General features: G+C 35.6%; 1 protein-coding gene across 1 annotated transcript in view; it reads left to right on the top strand.

Moving 5' to 3' along the window:
• PDE11A (phosphodiesterase 11A) overlaps nucleotides 1-17840 on the top strand; it is a 174766-nt gene that overhangs the window by 13831 nt on the left and 143095 nt on the right. The window contains exon 2 of the mRNA XM_088135821.1: nucleotides 8358-8516. Within this exon, the coding sequence (XP_087991947.1) occupies nucleotides 8358-8516 (159 nt within the window). The remainder of the gene's footprint in view (nucleotides 1-8357; nucleotides 8517-17840) is intronic.

Here is a 17840-nt window from a genome sequence, read left to right on the forward strand (position 1 = left end):
GTCTCAGAAACTATCAACAGACTATTAGAACCACATGGCATCTCTGTAGCACACAAACCAACTAAAGCCCTCCAAAACATCTTAAGCAAACCAAAAGACCCAGTAGCCCAAGAAAAAAAAACAGGAGTCATCTACAACATACAGTGTAAGGACTGTAACAACCACTATGTAGGACAGACAGGCAGAAGGCTAGCAGAGCGCATCCACGAACACCAACTAGCAGTCAGAAGACATGATGAAAACTCCTTAATCTCACATGGACAGACTCAACCATAGTTTTAACTGGGAAACTGTCAGCATCTTAGACCAAGCTAAATCCAAAAATGCAAGAGAATTCTTGGAAGCTTGGTATTCAGAAAAGGCAGCCATCAACAGGCACATAGAGATAAACAACATCTACACACTATTCAAAAGAGACAAAAGAAAGGAAAACAAAAGACCAGAACATCTCCTCACCAGCAATCATCGCCCAGATAAGCAGAGATTAACACCATGATTACCACCTGACATCCAAGCAGTAAACAACACCTTAATCAAGGAACTACTGGAGGGGGGAAATAGAACAAAACAAAACCTACACCCACACCCACACTGTCAGGACATGCCACAATATACTGTAAAAACAGAGAACAAACCCCATTCCATTCTGGCACTGAAGATGTTACCTAGCCGGGTAATGAAATGTTTGCAGGAAAACAACCAAGCTCAGAGAACCCCAAGGACTCTACATCCTCCTCATCTGCTTGAGCAAATTTTTGGCACTGGATTCGCTGTCAATATTCAGTTGAGCTCCTAAGGTCAATATACAGATATGTGTTCATGATGCCTGCCTTGGTTGACCAATATCAAGTGAAGTGTGGATTGAAAGCTTGCCAAATGTTCTATATGTGTTTTAACCCAAGTTAAATGAAAAGTTGGCAATATCTCCTGTGCTGAGCTCCATACTGATTCCTGATTTTGTAGAATTTTAATAATATAGTAGTTGAACTCCCTTGCAAATATGAGAAACAAAAAGAGATTAAGGAATAGCCTAAGTGATATTGTACTGAAACTACAAATGTTTCTGGGGCAACCCCAAACTGACAAGTACTTCTCTACACTTGAAAATGTAGTACATTGGACTCCCTTGAAATGGCTAATAAATATGCTGCTTTAAAGTTAGATTTGCTCCTAAATAGTAAGACAGCTACTCTGATAAGGCTACACTAAATCCAACTGCATTCCAACCAGAAATTACTGCAGCTTTTGTCAGTGGCAAATTTGGATATTAATTTGGATGATCCACATTCTTTAAATGATTATGGAATCCTTAAAAGCTGACTACTTATGTCCTGCTGAAATGAAACAAGAAAAATAGACCGTTGGCTGTCCTAAGTCCATTCTGATATGACTGATGTTCACTCTCAGCCTCAGGTTGGACAAGAGGAAACACTGGTTTCTCAAACTTCAGCTTAACCGTTAAATCAGGACTTGTCCACATCAAAGTCTCTGCCTCAATATATGAATAAATATTTCAGTACCTCCCATTGATAGGAGACAGACATGTTTTTCTGGATCTGTGTTTACAAAGGTTGTCCTCAGAAAAGGAGATTTAGACCAACCATCTCCTAGAACTAAGGCTATGTCATTTAAAGGAGATGGTCCTTTTAGGTAAAACAGCAATGCTATACTAGATAGGATGCAAAAGCTCTGCACGCAGTGGTTTGGATTCTTCACACAATTTTTGCAGCCTGCTAAATCATGTTCCTGGAAGCTGGGAAATTCCTTCTCAGTTGCTGCTTGATTATTTTGCCTCCACTCAGCAGAATAAACAAGGTAAGTTCTTTCCAGCTACTTGTTACCAAATGGAGAGTTCCTAACACTATTAAACAAAAGATACTGTGCAGCTATTCCAATATGCTCTCCTTAATGGATTTCAATCATAAGAAAAAAGGATGAAATAAGTAGTGGAAAAAACTCAGGAGAATTAAAAATGGAAAGCATCATTTGGAGCATTGCATTAAATTCCATTAATGAGTCAGTGGGCCTGCACATAAAAGCCTTGTCTAGAAGTACTGTTTCTTCCTGGAACTATTAAGAACACTTCTTCAATTACAAATTAGTGATTGGTAGTTGTGCTAAAAGACCTGCTGGTAGAAGATCTTGCACTTTTTTTTTCCAAATAATTTTATTAAGGAGTACAATTAGAAAAAATACAAACTACAAAAGATATATGAATGAAAAAGAACAATAGTGCAGAAAAGAAAAAAAATATAAGGAAAAGAAAAGAAAAATAAGTAGTAACTTCCCCCTTCATCACAAGTATAAACAATTTGGGTAACTTATCACCCTCTCTTAAAATACAACAAATATTCTCTTCTTCTCATATCTCATCTCTTAACTAAAAACAAAATCTTAAAGCCTCATCATTCATTCCGAGACAGCAAAAGTCCATTAGGAGCTACCAGAGATAATAGTTATCTATTTTAACCTTGATCAGATAAGCCCACACTATATTCCTTCCCTATACTTTTAACAATCTTGCCTTTTAAACCCATCAAATAATGTCCTCGAATTTTATTTATTTTCATTTTTTCTTTGTCTCTTCTCAGAAAATCCTTTAAAACTTTAACAGATTTCTTTTGCAAATCCAGTAAAAAAAGTTATCGAGGTCATTCTTCTGGCTTGATATTTGTATGTCCCCTTGGAATATCAACTGGTTTTATTTGTATATCCAGTATATCATCTTTTTCCATATCATAATGCACTTGTTCTAAGGATTACTGTATTCAGAATATTTAAGTAGACAATAGCATTAATTAATACTGATGTGAACAAAGGAATTTATAGACAATGTGGTAAATATAGTTATTAGGACCGATGTCAGGCTTCTACTGATCGGCTAGTCAAAAAACTGCAGAAGGAGACTTCCTAGGATACAAATTTTATTTAGTAGATTTATTATGGAGAAGTCTTTATGAAAGAATTTCATTGACTGGTGTATATCAAATGCAAGTCTTATTTATAGTGAAATCAAAGTTCACCTCTTTTTCCTTCCTGTGCAATATAACAGACTAGAAGCCATTCCTTTGAGGGCAAGAGTACAATTTCCACTAGGCCATTGTTTCAGTAACAGACTGATCTGATATCAGGCTGTTTGCTTGTGCCCATGCGAGAAGTGACTTTCATAGCTGACCGCTACGCAAACATTTGGAAAAAAAAATACTTGGGCCTGATCTTGCACGAGTACAACATCTCTCTGATATTTGTTAAATCAGTCCAATTTTTTTCAGTCTTCTGTACAAGCCTAAAAAAAGATGTGGCTACTTTAAGGTACTGACACAAAAGCTATGTCTCCAAGTGTACATGAGTATGTCTTCTTTTTTAGACTTGCACAGAAACCTGAAAAAAAAAATTAGGCTTCTTTAGTGATGCCCCACATAGCTGGCCAATATAAGAAGTGACAACCACATGAATTTTAGAAAGTTCATCTGGGCTCTGCTGTCTCTTCTCATACAATCTGAATTCCTCCTTCCCATAGTCTCTCACAAGTGAATAGCAGAGAGGTATGGGAGTTGTTTGAGATCCAAAGCATTTACTTGAGATCATTTTCAAAGTGTGTATAGGTTAACTGTAGCACAAATCTGTTATTTGTGTATTTATTTATTCGTTCAGTTTATATTCCACCTTTCCTTAGGACCTCAAGGTGGCATACATAGCACTTCTTCAGTCTTTCTCCATAACAATAACCCTGAAAGGTAGATTGAGTTGAGAAATAGTCACCCATGAACTTTGATTGTTAAGTCTGGTCTTGAACCTGGGTCTCCCCATTGTAGTCACTTACCTTAATTAAGTTGATAAACATTCCTCTTTTTTTCCTTTGGGAGACAGTCCATTAAATCCATTATATTCTAACTAAGTTATGGATCAAACATGTTACTGAATATTCTTTCTGTGCTTGTATCCTAAAGTTCAGAAGTCTATGATTCTTTAGATGAGGAAGCAATGTAACATTTCCCTTTGTCTATAGAAATTCTTGAACAACAGCGATTAATTGTCTTGATAATATGCTAAGAGGGCAATATGAACAACTTCAAGAAAACAAATGGGAAGTTCCAGTTATATACAGGCATTGAGACTGAGTTAATGCTACAGTAAGCATTAATAACAGTTTTCTGTTCCTGGAAGGACCATGTAAGTCTGACTTGTAGCATTTTGCTATGCTCAGGTTATTTTTGAGTGCAAGTTTCTGTTTCTGAGAGTGCAAATATATATTACTTAATAAAAAATATGTCCTTTTATGACAGTATTTGATATGTAAGAACATTCCTTCAGCTAACCTAATGGTAGGACTGGTTTTCATGTTGCTTTCTTCAGCATAACCACTGCTACTTTCTTGACCTGTACTTATGTTATTTTTATTGTAAAACAAATATTCAGGTCTGTTCAGTTCTTAAGAGTCATCTTTACTAAGACCAAATTAGAATCCTTAGCTTTGGAGTGGTTTAAGTTTTGAGAACTCAGAACTTGAATTTATACATGGGCTATTGTAATTTACAAATTATAGTTGATGCACAATATGGTAATGTGTTTGTATAGTACTATAGTACATAGTTTGTATAGTAGTCTTAATTTTGTCCTATAATGTCCTACATGGGACCTTAGAGGAATACCTTTTTCCTCACTACTTCTGCTTTAAGGTGGTTGTCAGTGGTTGTCCAGATATTCCTCAATCTGCAATTTGGAAAGTAGCCACAATGGACAGGTTTTTTGGTAGTATTTCTCATTTATAATACCTCTTTTGAGAAAGGTTAATCTGATGCTTCCTCCTTTCAGTTCTAGACCGAGATGTATTTTAAACATCATATTAATATAATCCAATTATTAAATTTTAATGATGGTAATTGGTTGCTTTTCATTTTTAGAGACCTGGTTTAGCTTTTTTATGTTACTAACTTTTCTTAATACTAGCGCTTCCTTTTATATTGGAGTCAATTGTCTTTTATTGCTTTAATCTTATTTTGCATTCTGTATGTCTCTTGGAGAATTCTGTTTTATAAAATGACACCCTTTGTGAGCAAATACAGTCTAAATGTCTGCATTCACTCTAGCTATTTTCTTTAGAACTTATTTTCCCAGTTTTTTTTGTTGGGCATCTTTGTTAGCCATGCATAACATCTTATTTATAATTTGCTGTACTTGGTTAGCTTCTTTTTAATTTCACATTCATTATTTGCTACTGTATGGGCCTTTTTAGTAGTGGATCTGCCACACCCAAACAGGACAGCCTGGGATTATTCAGTTCTTCTTGCCTTTCCCTGGTATTTGCTGGCACCTCTGTTTTTATCTCCCTCAACCAGGATAGAAGTCAGACTTCAAGGAAAAGATTAGTCTTCTAAAGAGGAAGTGTGGACAAAGGATGGAGATTAGGCCTCAGGGAAAGATTAGTTTAAAGGAAACTAATTTCTGTTTTCTGTTGGATCTGAATGTGCCTACAATTCACTCTGAACCAAACCTTTCTACCTGTAAGGAAGTTAAGTTTAATGGGGCTAGTTGGATAAATCCCCAAGCAAGAAGCACTCTCCTCCCCTTGAAATTAAGTAGAGGGGAAGGAGTTTGCAGGAGCTTTCTTTTCTTTAGAATTTTCTGCTTTAATTGAAATAAATCCAAATCCTAATTCCACTCAAGCTGTCTAGTGTCACACCCAGATTTGGGCAGTAAATCATAGATTGTCAGACACTTAACCCTTAATTCACTTCTCAGTCAGACTTGGCAAAAGACTTCCAGACAAGAGTCAACAAGATTAGAAACTTTATTGCAGAGAAGAATAGAACCTCAAATACAACAGTTGCTTGCCCACTGTAGCACAAAGAGACCTGAAATGTATAAAGCTTTGGGCTGAACTCTTCCTCCCCTCTTCAGAATTAACAGATACCTAGCTGGATGTTTGGGAAGTAGCTGAGATATGTTTGTGAAATGATTCTCTTTAGCCTGGGAGTTGTTGGTTCCTGCCTTGCCAGCTTGAGTCCCCTCATTATCTAGTTTCTCACTGCACCTAAAAGTCTCTGTGGATTAGATTCCTTCTTGAGTGCTAAAGATTTCACCTCATAACTTGTAGGGGCTTAGATTTGTTTCTTTTGTTTCTCTCAGCCAGCCGCTGTTCCTGGAGAAAATTCTAAAGAAAAGAAAGCTCCTGCAAACTCCTTCCCCTCTACTTAATTTCAAGGGGAGGAGAGTGCTTCTTGCTTGGGGATTTATCCAACTAGCCCCATTAAACTTAACTTCCTTACAGGTAGAAAGGTTTGGTTCAGAGTGAATTGTAGGCACATTCAGATCCAACAGAAAACTGTAGAAGCATGTATGAATATTTAATCAGATGTTTGTGTTACAGCCATTCTATATGAACTTCTCCCAGTATAAGTTCCCTTCCAGAGGAAATTGTCTCTTTCACACATACACATACCACACCTGACTTATATAGTTTGAACCAATAGATTACCTGATGCTCTTTCTCTGTGTGACTGCCCGGGTTCACTTGAAGTCCCTGCAGTAGCTAAGTAGCACCTTTACTTTCCTTTTGGATGGAGCACCCATACATTTAGAATTAGCATTAGAAATGTCTAGGTCATAGTGCATGACCTGCTGAGTGTGCTTTTTCTGAGTGTTCCCCAAATCTTATACCTAGTTCATCAAATGAAGTCAGAAAATACATTGGTGTCTACTAGTAGCTCTCTAGGTATAGGACAGACAGGGGATTTTTAATCTCATTGTTTACAACATAGCATTCTCTATAGAAACATATAAGGATCTTCCTGAGGAACAATATTGATTGCTATATAAGAATTTATTGTTTTGCATGCATTTATTTTTGTTACTGTGGAAAAAGGGTAAGTGAAGAGAATAGAATGGAAGGGAAGGGAAAATGTGGACAAATCATCCTGAGCTCCCAAATCTCAAATTTTGGGTGCCATCCAATGATCCCTGGGAGGTCATCCCATTGGTCTTAATAATGTTATAAATCTCCCCTGAAATAGGAGGAAAGTGAGATGCCCCTATGGAAGTCGCTTCAAAACACTGGTGAAGCTTCCTGCCAGTAGCGCTACCACATAGGCTCTTGTTTTAATGACTGAATGGTATTATTAACAACCAGTATTATTTTGTTCATTACTTACTCACTTAAAGATAACATCTTTTATAACTTGAAAGAAAGGAGAAAATACAGCTAAGCCTCTCACATTCTCAAATGAGGAAAGGATGATGGAAGGAGTGTCCGTGCCAAATGGGATAACAGCTTTGTATCCATTCATCTCATATAATGGAAAGAGAAGAATAATATGTATAGAGTTAGCCCCCTGCTTCCTTTTTTCAGCTTATTGATTGGCTGAGTATTTTTGCACTTTCATAGAACCTGTTTTGGGGTATATAATCTGCTTGTGTTGTTTTTTCTCCACTAAAGTGATAAAACAAAAATGTTCTGTGCCCAGTTGCATATCAGAGAAGTCCATCTCAAGGAATGATTGTTTTGCACACAAAGCTAAGAAATGTGTGTTCTAAAATGTCTACTTAGCACCTTGCAGTGGTCAGTGCAGATGTGCATGTTGCCATTAGCTGTTTCTGTCAAGTGATCCAGGATGTTAAGAGCTGAAGACAACCAATGAAGTCATAGGCTAAGAACGTAAGGATGAGCTGGAGAAGTGGCTGAGCTCAGTCTTTGTGCCTTCTTACAACTACATTTTAACTGTGGAGTCCTTGGGGTTCTCTGAGCTTGGTTGTTTTCTTGCAGATGTTTCATTACCTGGCTAGGTAACATCTTCAGTGCACTGAAGATGTTACCTAGCCAGGTAACAAAACCCCAGGGACTCCATAGCTCAACCCTGAGCTACACAAGATTCTCTTCTATTGGTACTACATTTTAAAGAGTAGCTGTTATTGTAGTATCTTGCTGTCATGAGTCTTAGACAATAGAACTGATTTCCAGAATTGGGTGGAGCAGAAAAACTGGGATGAGGAGCCCAAGCAAACTATTTAAAATATTATTTTAAAAAGTCTGTTAAAGTCAGTTCAACGGTCAATTAAAATAGCCAAAGAACACGGGAAAAAGCAGAAAATTTCACTCCCACACCCCAAGCAAAAAGAAGCAGATAGAAATATTACATAATTTATATCAACCTAATGTATGTAACATAAAATTACATGCAAAAATATCTATCTGTCTGTCTATTATCTATCTTCTAGTTACCATTTTTCAGTAGTCAGGTACATTGTGGCTCAGCCTAAGAAATTCCTGACAAAAGTGATCCAATATATTGAATGTAGAGAAGAACATTTTAAAAGTATGTAAGGTTTAATCTTAATGTTTTCTTTCTCCTTTTCGGTAGGACCACCGCTTTAATGACAAGATTGACAAACTAACTGGATACAAGACCAAGTCATTGCTCTGCATGCCTATAAGAAACAGTGACGGTGAAATCATTGGAGTTGCACAAATGATAAATAAAACTCCTGGAGGTATTCCTTTCACTGATGATGATGAAAAAGTAAGATTTTCTGCTCTTTTTGTTTGATAATATGGAAAAGATCTCATAGTTCTTCTCTCAAATGCATATACAGTGGTGTATCTCTTTTTGTATAATAAAGCATTATTTTTCTGTAGGATATTAATATAGCACTGTATTATTTAATTTGATTTTGCAAAAATTGCTGAAAACCTGGTTGTTCTCCAAGGTCTTGGGGTAGGATGGCTGGTTGAACCCCTTTGGTTTTTTGCTTTAGGTCTTTTTCCTGTTATGGGCTGGTCTTCTGGTTAGCTTTCTCTTCTTTCTTTGATATATGTTATTTTTAAATTTTATTTCATTGTAAGCTGCTCATTGGGATATTAAATTAAATTACTCAATAGCTGTTAGATCACTTATTTGTTGAAACTGTTTTATTCATTAGCAATTTCTAATGCTGTTTGTGTTCTTTATACACATAGATTATGTATGAATGATTATAATAAAATATGGTCACCCTTTATTGAACTTGTGTAAAATTTTATGTACATAACATAATAAGAGGCCTTCATATATACGTTTTTGTTGTTTTGCTTTCTTTTTTCTTTTTCCATTATTTTCTTTTTTCTTTTTCTGTTCTATTTAATTATATAAGGATAACATTTACAAATAGTCACTCAATAAGCTGTCCTTCTAGAGGTATTATCTAAATTAGCCAACAATCAATGAACCTCTTGGCTCATCACCCCCAAAATGGTAAACCAGAGCAAGAGAAACTGTTTTCTGGATGGAGATAGCGGTGGCAACAGCAGCCACAGGTTAAGTAATCACTTTTACTTTTTATAATGTTACATTTAAATAATTTAAATTTACAATTCAGGAGCAATTTTTGATGGGATTTTAGAGTGTATACCCGGTTATGTAGGTCAGTGGGCTTCAAGGATTTCTAGCTATGTGTCCTGATGCTCTGGGTATATCCAACACTTGATACAGGGAATTATATTATAAAAAAGAGAGATGAAAATGGTTGTATATATAAAAATGAATCAAAAATGGAAATCTGGAGACATTTCAATTTTTAATGTTGTTATGCTTGGATAGTAATATATTTTCTTAATGAACATCTTAATATCAATAATCAGATCCCACTGAAAAAACGCATATGTTTATGATGACTGAACAGTTTTCCTGATATCATTGTTCTATTCTTTGATAACAGTATGTTTCTTTGCTCCCTTGAAATGAAATCATAATTTGGAAACAAACCAGTGAACACTGGATACAATAATTTCTTTGCACTTGTTTCTTTCCCCCTTTGTTTATAGCAATTAAGACATGGTCTTATTTCAAAGGGCAAGTTAAATAGCATGATTAAATATGGTTGTGGTGAGAGCATTACAACCATAAATAATTTTTTAAAATTAGAAATACATAACAGCAAAATGTATGCGTTTAGGTCTTACAAGAAACTTCTTAATGACAAATTAAATATTTAGCAGTGTTGGGTTAAGAGCTGTTCAGATTCAATAGGTATGATCACATTGGTTTGTGGTTGCTTATTACTAATCTTGAATTTTATGGCTTGGACTTTCTGTGCCAGTGTCTCTATTTTCTGGGTAATAGAAGGCTGCAATCCTATATACCCTATACACATTAATTTGAGGATAATTTCCAATCAATTCAGTTGGGCATACCTCACAGATTCTCATATAAATGAGCACCAGATGCTGATATGGCGTAAACACAAGAACCTCATTTTTAATACATGCTTTCCTTAACTTAAATTTTACAATTTACAGAAGATATTTTCCCTATGAACATTAGTGGCTGATAGTAACTAGGACACAAACCACCTACCAGATTGGGGAAGAAACAGTGAATGTTTGAATACAGCTAGCAAATAAGACACTTTACACTTCTTGGCAAGATGACCACTTGGGGCAAATCTTCAGTGGAATCCTTTTTTTTTTTTTTTTTTTGTATGAAGGCTATAGTGGCAGTATTTCTTTGAAATGCAAATTTTAAGTAGGCATATGGGATGTATCATGGCATTCATTATGTTTAAAACATGAGATTAAGATACCTACCATTATGTCACATCATAAATGTAGTGGAATTAGAAGATGAATGCAAGGTCACATGCTTTTTGCATCCTGTAGCATTTCAGTTGCAGGCTCCGGTGCATGGATTTTTAAAACTCCATTAGGGATCTGTAAACATACAGATCTATGCAGAAACCACATTTAAAAAATAAACATGTCTTTGAGACTCTAACTTCTCCTCATAGCTGTTGGAAATCTGGAGCTTTGACTGAATGCTGAACATTCTTGTGCCAACTATAATACTTGGAGCTAGGACATTTTAGAGGGAGAATTTTTTTTAAAAAAATCTCTTTCTAGCTGAATATTTGTCTCCCTGGGAAGTTCTCTTCTTGTATAGATATTAAGGGACAAAGAAGGGAATGGAATTGCTTGCTGTGTAATGACTTTTTCTGGCTTCAGCAAAACCATAACTTGCTGCTTTGAGCTAAACTGCTAATCCTTGATAGACAAAAAAAGGACTGCTGAAAAGGTTGGCGATAGAGACCCTTCTCACTTTCTTGAATGGTGACAAACCAGGGTAATGCTATAGCTTTCAGTTTTCCTTAAATGAGTCAGTACTGGGGCTGTATGTCTTGGTAGTAATTGATTAGTTACAAACACCCAAGTGGAATATTTTGGGAGTAGATTTTCCTAGGTAGGTTTAAGCTATAAAGCTAGATCAGGGTTTAATGATAGATTTCAGTAATTTGCAGATGTTTGGCAAGAGCTTCTGACCCATGAGCTGGCTAGAAAGATAACCCTGAAAAATGGCCTATGAACATATTCAGTTAATAAATATATGACAAATTAAAAATTAAGCAACTAAGACAAAACAAGGACTCCATAAGACAAAACACTCAGAACAAAGTGAGGAGGATTATAAATTTAATAATACTAAAAGAAATTTCTGGGGTCAGGATATTGTGGCATTATGATTCTTAACATTAAATGTATACCCTTGTCCCTGCTCCCCAATTATATGCCCCAGCTTTAGTGAGGCAAGGATTTTAGTTTTTTTAAATGTGTAGATTGCATAGAAGTCTGCCTAGACACACACACACATAACTGCAAATGTTTCATAAGTCTTAGCTTAATTGCAAGTTCCTCACCTTCAAATAATTTATAATTTTCTTCCATTTTGTCTAAGTTCAAAATATAAAGCCCCCTTTAGTTGGCGCTCTATTCTGATATAGGTTATGTTTCAAATATTGGGAAAAAAATACCTTAAGATAATAAAACCTACTTGATTTGTTTTTCTAGATCCCTGATAATTCATCAGCATACCCAAGCAAAACTGTCAGTAGGCCCCTTAATGGTGATTGAGACAACACACTTCTAATAACAATATAAGTAATATACTGTAGCTTGAATGAATTGAATTACAATGTACTTCAGTTTTAGTAAATAATTTTAAATCCTCATGTCTTTATTTTTCTGAAATATTAAAATATTTAAAATGTTCTGATACTAAAGATTGAATATCAGTGTATTCAAAATATTTTAAATACCCAAAGCCATTACATAAGGACTTTGGATTTAGAGAGGTGGCATGTGGGGGGTCTTGGAATTGTAAATTAAGCACAATTCGAATAGCACTTACAGAATTTCTCTTTATTAAGGATAATGTTAGGAACAGTTAATCTTCTAAATTGATTAAATGAATTAGCAAGCAGTAAACAAGGGAGCAGAGTTGCTTTTTCTTAGTGTTCCAAGCAAAACTAGTGACTGTAATTACTTAATGTTATTAAGTTCTGAGTTAACCTCAGAAAAATTGGGGGAGGGGCGGATATTGATTTTCCATTTTTAGTATGCCACAGTAATTTGTAGTGTAATTATAACAATCTCAGGTTGTAGTGCAGTCAGGTGTCCTCTCTTCATTATTATCTATAATCTTTTTGCCCTAGTTTTCAGTGATGCTGGTGGATTAAATCGTTAAGAATTACCTTTTCTTTTAAATTGCATCATAACCTTTTCAAGTGCTTCAAGGAATGAATAATAAGAATGTGAGTATGGTTCTTTTTGTGGCTTCACTTCATTTTTAAACACCAGCCCAGCTGTGGAAATCATGCTAATGCACAAAGGAAAAGCTGCAGTGGCAGTGGGGGGATACTTTTAGAATTATAGTAATGTGTTTTGCAATTATGTGCCTTAAATGTGGAATTTATCAAATGTGGAAAACTATAGGCTTACTAAGCATGATGTGTAGCAAAACCCCACACACTTTTACAACAGAAAGTCAATGCTACCCAAGGTTATAGAATTGGATTGATGATATGTGTTTGCGCTCTCTGTATGAACTGGCTCTTTATCAACATAATGGAAAAATTGATTAATATTATTTCATATGGTTGGTTTAATGCATCTTTTAAAGCTGTTAAAAGAGTTAAAAGAGTTTTGTCTTTATTTTTCCCTTTTGCTTGTTTTTATTTATATTTTATTTTATATTTCCTATCTTTTGGAAGACTGGCACTATGTTCACCAGTTCAAAACGCACATGGGTGGCTTAGTGGGTGGGAATGTTAGGATGTTGGTTTATCAAACTTTCCATAGTGAGAATCAAAGTCTTGTAAATATTTGTGCCCTTTTTTCATACAAATCAGGAAAGGTGTGTACATTCTGCAGATGTTCTAAGAGTTCAAAAATTAGAAGAAGGTAGTCCTGATGGTTCAGGAGTTCAGGAGCCAATCATTATGGACTTCCTGTAGAGAATTGTCTTCTTGACAAAAGAGGGTGCAGTGGTGGTGGGAAGGAGGGGCATTTTAAACCTTTCTGTAAGTTCTTGTCATTAAATTCCTTTAGTTGGCTGATGTCTGCATTTGATATTGGGTATTGGCACTTCACAGGAGTAGTTGGGCAGGGTCTGTGCTTCTCCCTTTCCAAGTAGAACTTCACATTGCAAACATTTGGAGGGCACGGTCAGAAAATGTATTTGTTGTAACTCATGTAGGTCTCAGTTCTTGCACTTTGTGAGTCTTGTATCCTGGGGATTTGAAGGTGATGTCATGGTTCCACTGAATAACTTGATTGGCAATTTTTAGCCACTATGTTCCCCCAGGACTACTGGAAAATGTAAAACTGAATAAAGTTATAGGAGCTCTTGATAGTTGCCAGCTGTGAATTGTAAAGGTTCAGTGTATTCTGTGTTTGGACTGGAATGTAAATGCCAGCTATCAGTAGTCTCAAGCACAAAAAGAGAATGGACAGATTGAGTAGAGAGAACATATTTGTGGTAGTGGATGAATCAATGCAGTTGCTTCATGCCAGAATCTATTAAGTCTTATGGTTATATTCCAGTGCCAGTATGGATTTGCACTCAGAATGATTCAATGTGTAGCTATGCGAGTCTGGGCTCCAGATAGTGCCCTTGTGAGCTAGAACTGGCTTATTTCCTTACAGCTTGTATCAGGAGCTTTTAGGGCATCTGCTGATGACCTTCTTTTTTCTGACTGTCAAACTTCCATTATTCTACATGACTAGTTCATGCTATCATCCTGACATAGAATTGAATGCCATTGCAATAGTTAGGGATGTTTGTATCTTTATTGCTATCCTGATATGTGTATCACTAGGTCCCATCCGCTTTAGGGTGGGAATGCTAGGATGTTGACTTGTCAAACTGACTCAGTGATTCTCCTTTCTTTTCTTTTCTTTTTTAAATATTTTTTTATTTTTACAACAAACACAAAACATACATGAACAAACAAAAACATAGAAAGGCATAAAAAAAGCATCTTCCATTTTATACCGTGTGTCAACCAGTTACCAACTCGTTGGTGCCCCTTTCATAATCTTAAATTCTCATATCATCTATTCAAAATATACTTGTATACTTATCAATTAACAATTATTAATCATTCATAGCTAATCTATAGAATCATTTATTACAAGAAATTTTAACTTTCAATAGGATTAGTAATACATTTTGATCTATCGATTATATGTGTATATATATAATAATTAATATCAAGTTTCTATTATAAAATTTCCTAATCCATTACATTACTATATTTTCTCAGTGTCATATAAAATTACTTATCTTCTTACTCTAATTTCAAATCTCAATTTAACTCATCTCTGCACATTCCATAATTTTCAATAACTTCCTCCTGCATAAGTACTTTTTAATTTTTCCAATTCTTAAAAGTTACAGTTCTAACCAGTATCAGTTACAATATCAGTTACAGTTCTAACCTGGTTACAGTTCTAACCAGATTCTTCACTACATGTTTCAACAAAAATGTCTCTAGTTTAAAATCTATATGTTACTATATTCAACCATGTATAAATTTTAGTCTAATCTCTTGAAACATTTACAATCAAATACAATTTTTAACTATATATCTCAGATTTATACTTTATTCCAGCGCTTGCATAATTTTGAGTTCACCCTTTTCATTCAATATCCCAAAATATCTAGCTGTTTATTCCTTTTTCTATATTATTGGATAAGAGAAAGCAATAATAAATGTCCTTTCAAACATTCTGCTTTTTGAAGCTTCTGTCAGTTCCATCATTATTGTATTCCCCTCGTTTTTTCTTTAAACATCTGAAGTAGTTTCTTTCAATATTGTTTTACTTCTTCTTTTTGTGCATTCTCTTAGTACGATTTTCCATTATAATCTTGTATAATCTTTTTCTCACCCTCAGTGCCAAGAACAAGTCTGTCCCTCTTCATTTATCAGTTGATTAACCCTTTTAATTCTCAGTTTATAAGCCTCACAATAATTCTGTTTAATGTTTCTGATTTCTTGTACTATTTCTTCCTTTTCCATTGATCCCGTTTTATGTTTAATTAAGTCCATTTTAGCTTTAATATCTTTTTTTCTTTTTTTTTGCGGGAATTTCTGCAGCTCTTCTTCCAGTTTTTTATAGTCATCCTCAATAGTTTAAAGATCTTTTTCTGCATTGTGTTTCTCGTATAGTTTATCATCTTGATAAACCTTCATTGAATCAAAGGATTCTTTATCTTTGTTCTTGCCAAAAATAAGAAAAGAAAAAAAAAGCAAGAGGAGAAAAAAAAAAAAAGAAGAGGAGGGAAAAGACTAAGTCTCTTTAAAAAAAATCCAACTGAGGGGGGAATGGAGAGCAAAGCAGAGCTTCTAGCAGAAAGAAGAGCTACTGCCACTAATCAGGGCTCTTGTGACTAGCTCAAACTTTCCATCTTGATATTTTCAAAATCGCTTTCAACTCCACTTTCTTGTTTATAGTTACGGATGGCACCTGTATAAACATGCACATCCCACTATCTTTTTAGAAAGCACAGGGTCCTTGAGCATGCGTCACAATAGAAGAAAAAAAGCACTATGTCGAGCCTCTAGATGGCAGTGCAACTTTCTTTCATTTACTTTCTCTTAACTCCACTTTCCCCATTTCAAAATCAAAAAGTATAAATTTCTTATAACAATAAAGAAATCTTAGTCAAAAAAAAGGCTTAAGATAAAGAGTTATTGAGTATTAAAAAGAAAAAGCCAATCCAGTTAAAAATATATTTTTTTAAGAGAAAAACATCTTGCCAATTCCACTAAAAAGGGAAAGTTGAAAAGAAAAAAAAATTTCCCCCCTTTTTTTATAAGGCTCAATCTCGCCGCTTAATCCACTTTTCTTCACTTTAAAAAATCTCTTTAAGTTACTTAAGGTGTTCTCTAAGAATAGTTGAATAGTAAAAGTCCATCTCACCCAGTTGACACCCCTCTCTTCCTTCTTCCTTTGGAGCTGTCCCGGCTTTCACAGCCATTTTGGCTGCCTCTCCTCCGCCGGCTTCAAGAGCTTCTCCCGGGATCAATCTGGGACTTGCGGCGTCCCTGAGATCCGCGGGACGCGCCCTTTGCGATCGCCATCTCTACGGGACGGCTTAGGTCCATCGGGACCGTCCGGGAGAGGAGATATCGGCTGCGATCCTGGGAGCCCAGGATCGCCCGCCGTATCGCCGCGACGCCAGCTCCGCCCTCCCAGTGATTCTCCTTTCTGTCATCCAAATTAAACAATTGTTACCTTTCCCACACATCTGCAAATGCCTCACCAGTTGCATCTGAGTATTTTCAGGCCCTGGAGCTCATAAACTTCCCTCTGTAGAAATCCAGGAAAGCAGTTTTTATTCTCATCCTATCCAATTCATCTGTTTTTCTAATGAATCATAATAAAGCCCTTCAGATGCTAGCTAACATTTGAATTGTGGGGCAAGGTGGGAGGGGAGAAATGGTATGATCAGAATATGTCCAAGGAGCAAAGTAACTCCTTGGACATGATATCACAGAAGGACTAGCCTACAGGAAGATAGCATTATGAAATGGAGTTGTTTCTGAGTTAAACCAGATTTTCTGCTACATGGAAGGAATGAACTAGCAATAAAATTTGTGTAAAATTTATTATGTACAAATTTATTCTGGTGGCACAATAAAACAGTCATCCAGAAGTCCTCTGAATACTGAATACCGGAAACAGTACATATTATAAAAAAGAATCCTATTATATATTACTGGTGTTGAACTTTCCTCCTAAAAAATAATTGATATAGTGAGAAAAGCATTGTAAAGAACTTTGTTCTTTAATACAAGCAGAGATAATAAACTTCAGTTTGGGGTATTGCTGATGCTGATTATGTCAACAGTTATATAGTATTTTGAAGATTAAATTCCTGTTTAGGAACTAACATCACTTTCATGAGAAAATAGAAGGTGTTTTAATATTTAGTGATGAGTTCTTCGGTTAAGAACACACATACATCACCACTGCATTTTGTCTGTTAAATGGCCTTACTTGAGTTGTGATTTAACAGCACATAGCTTACTGTGTTACTACAGAGAAAAACCGTCGTCTCTGAAATTATTCCTACTTTCTCCCACCAGGAACAAGTTTAAGGTTTAGCTGATATCTGAAAAGAATTTTTACAAAATGCTAGAATAAATGCCTCTGTTTGCTTCAGTTTTCAACATTTACAGAATGGGTATGTCAAGGATGTTGCCTCACCAGGTATGTTGCCTTACCAGGTGACTGCACTTGGCTGATCTCTGGGCTCTGAAGCTAAGCAGGACTGAGCTGGGTTAGTATTTGGAGGGAGACTGCCCGAGAATCCCAAAGCTGTAGGCTGGATTGAAAAAACATCCTTGAAGAAGTCACTACTGTTGCTAAAATGAGAAAGTCATGTCCGTGAAGTTACCAGGAATTGAGCTCAGGACAGAGATTTTACCTTTTTATAGCAAGGATGAGGTTGTTCATCAGAAAATTTTTAGGCAAAGATGCTTCTGGTTTTCTGTTTCTTGAGAGGAAAATTAAGGCTTTCAAAAAAAAA

Source organism: Python bivittatus, unplaced genomic scaffold, assembly GCF_059951505.1.
Source record: "Python bivittatus isolate LINGU-HERP-01145 unplaced genomic scaffold, Pbiv_v1 ctg000200_np1212, whole genome shotgun sequence".
NCBI lineage: Eukaryota > Metazoa > Chordata > Lepidosauria > Squamata > Pythonidae > Python > Python bivittatus.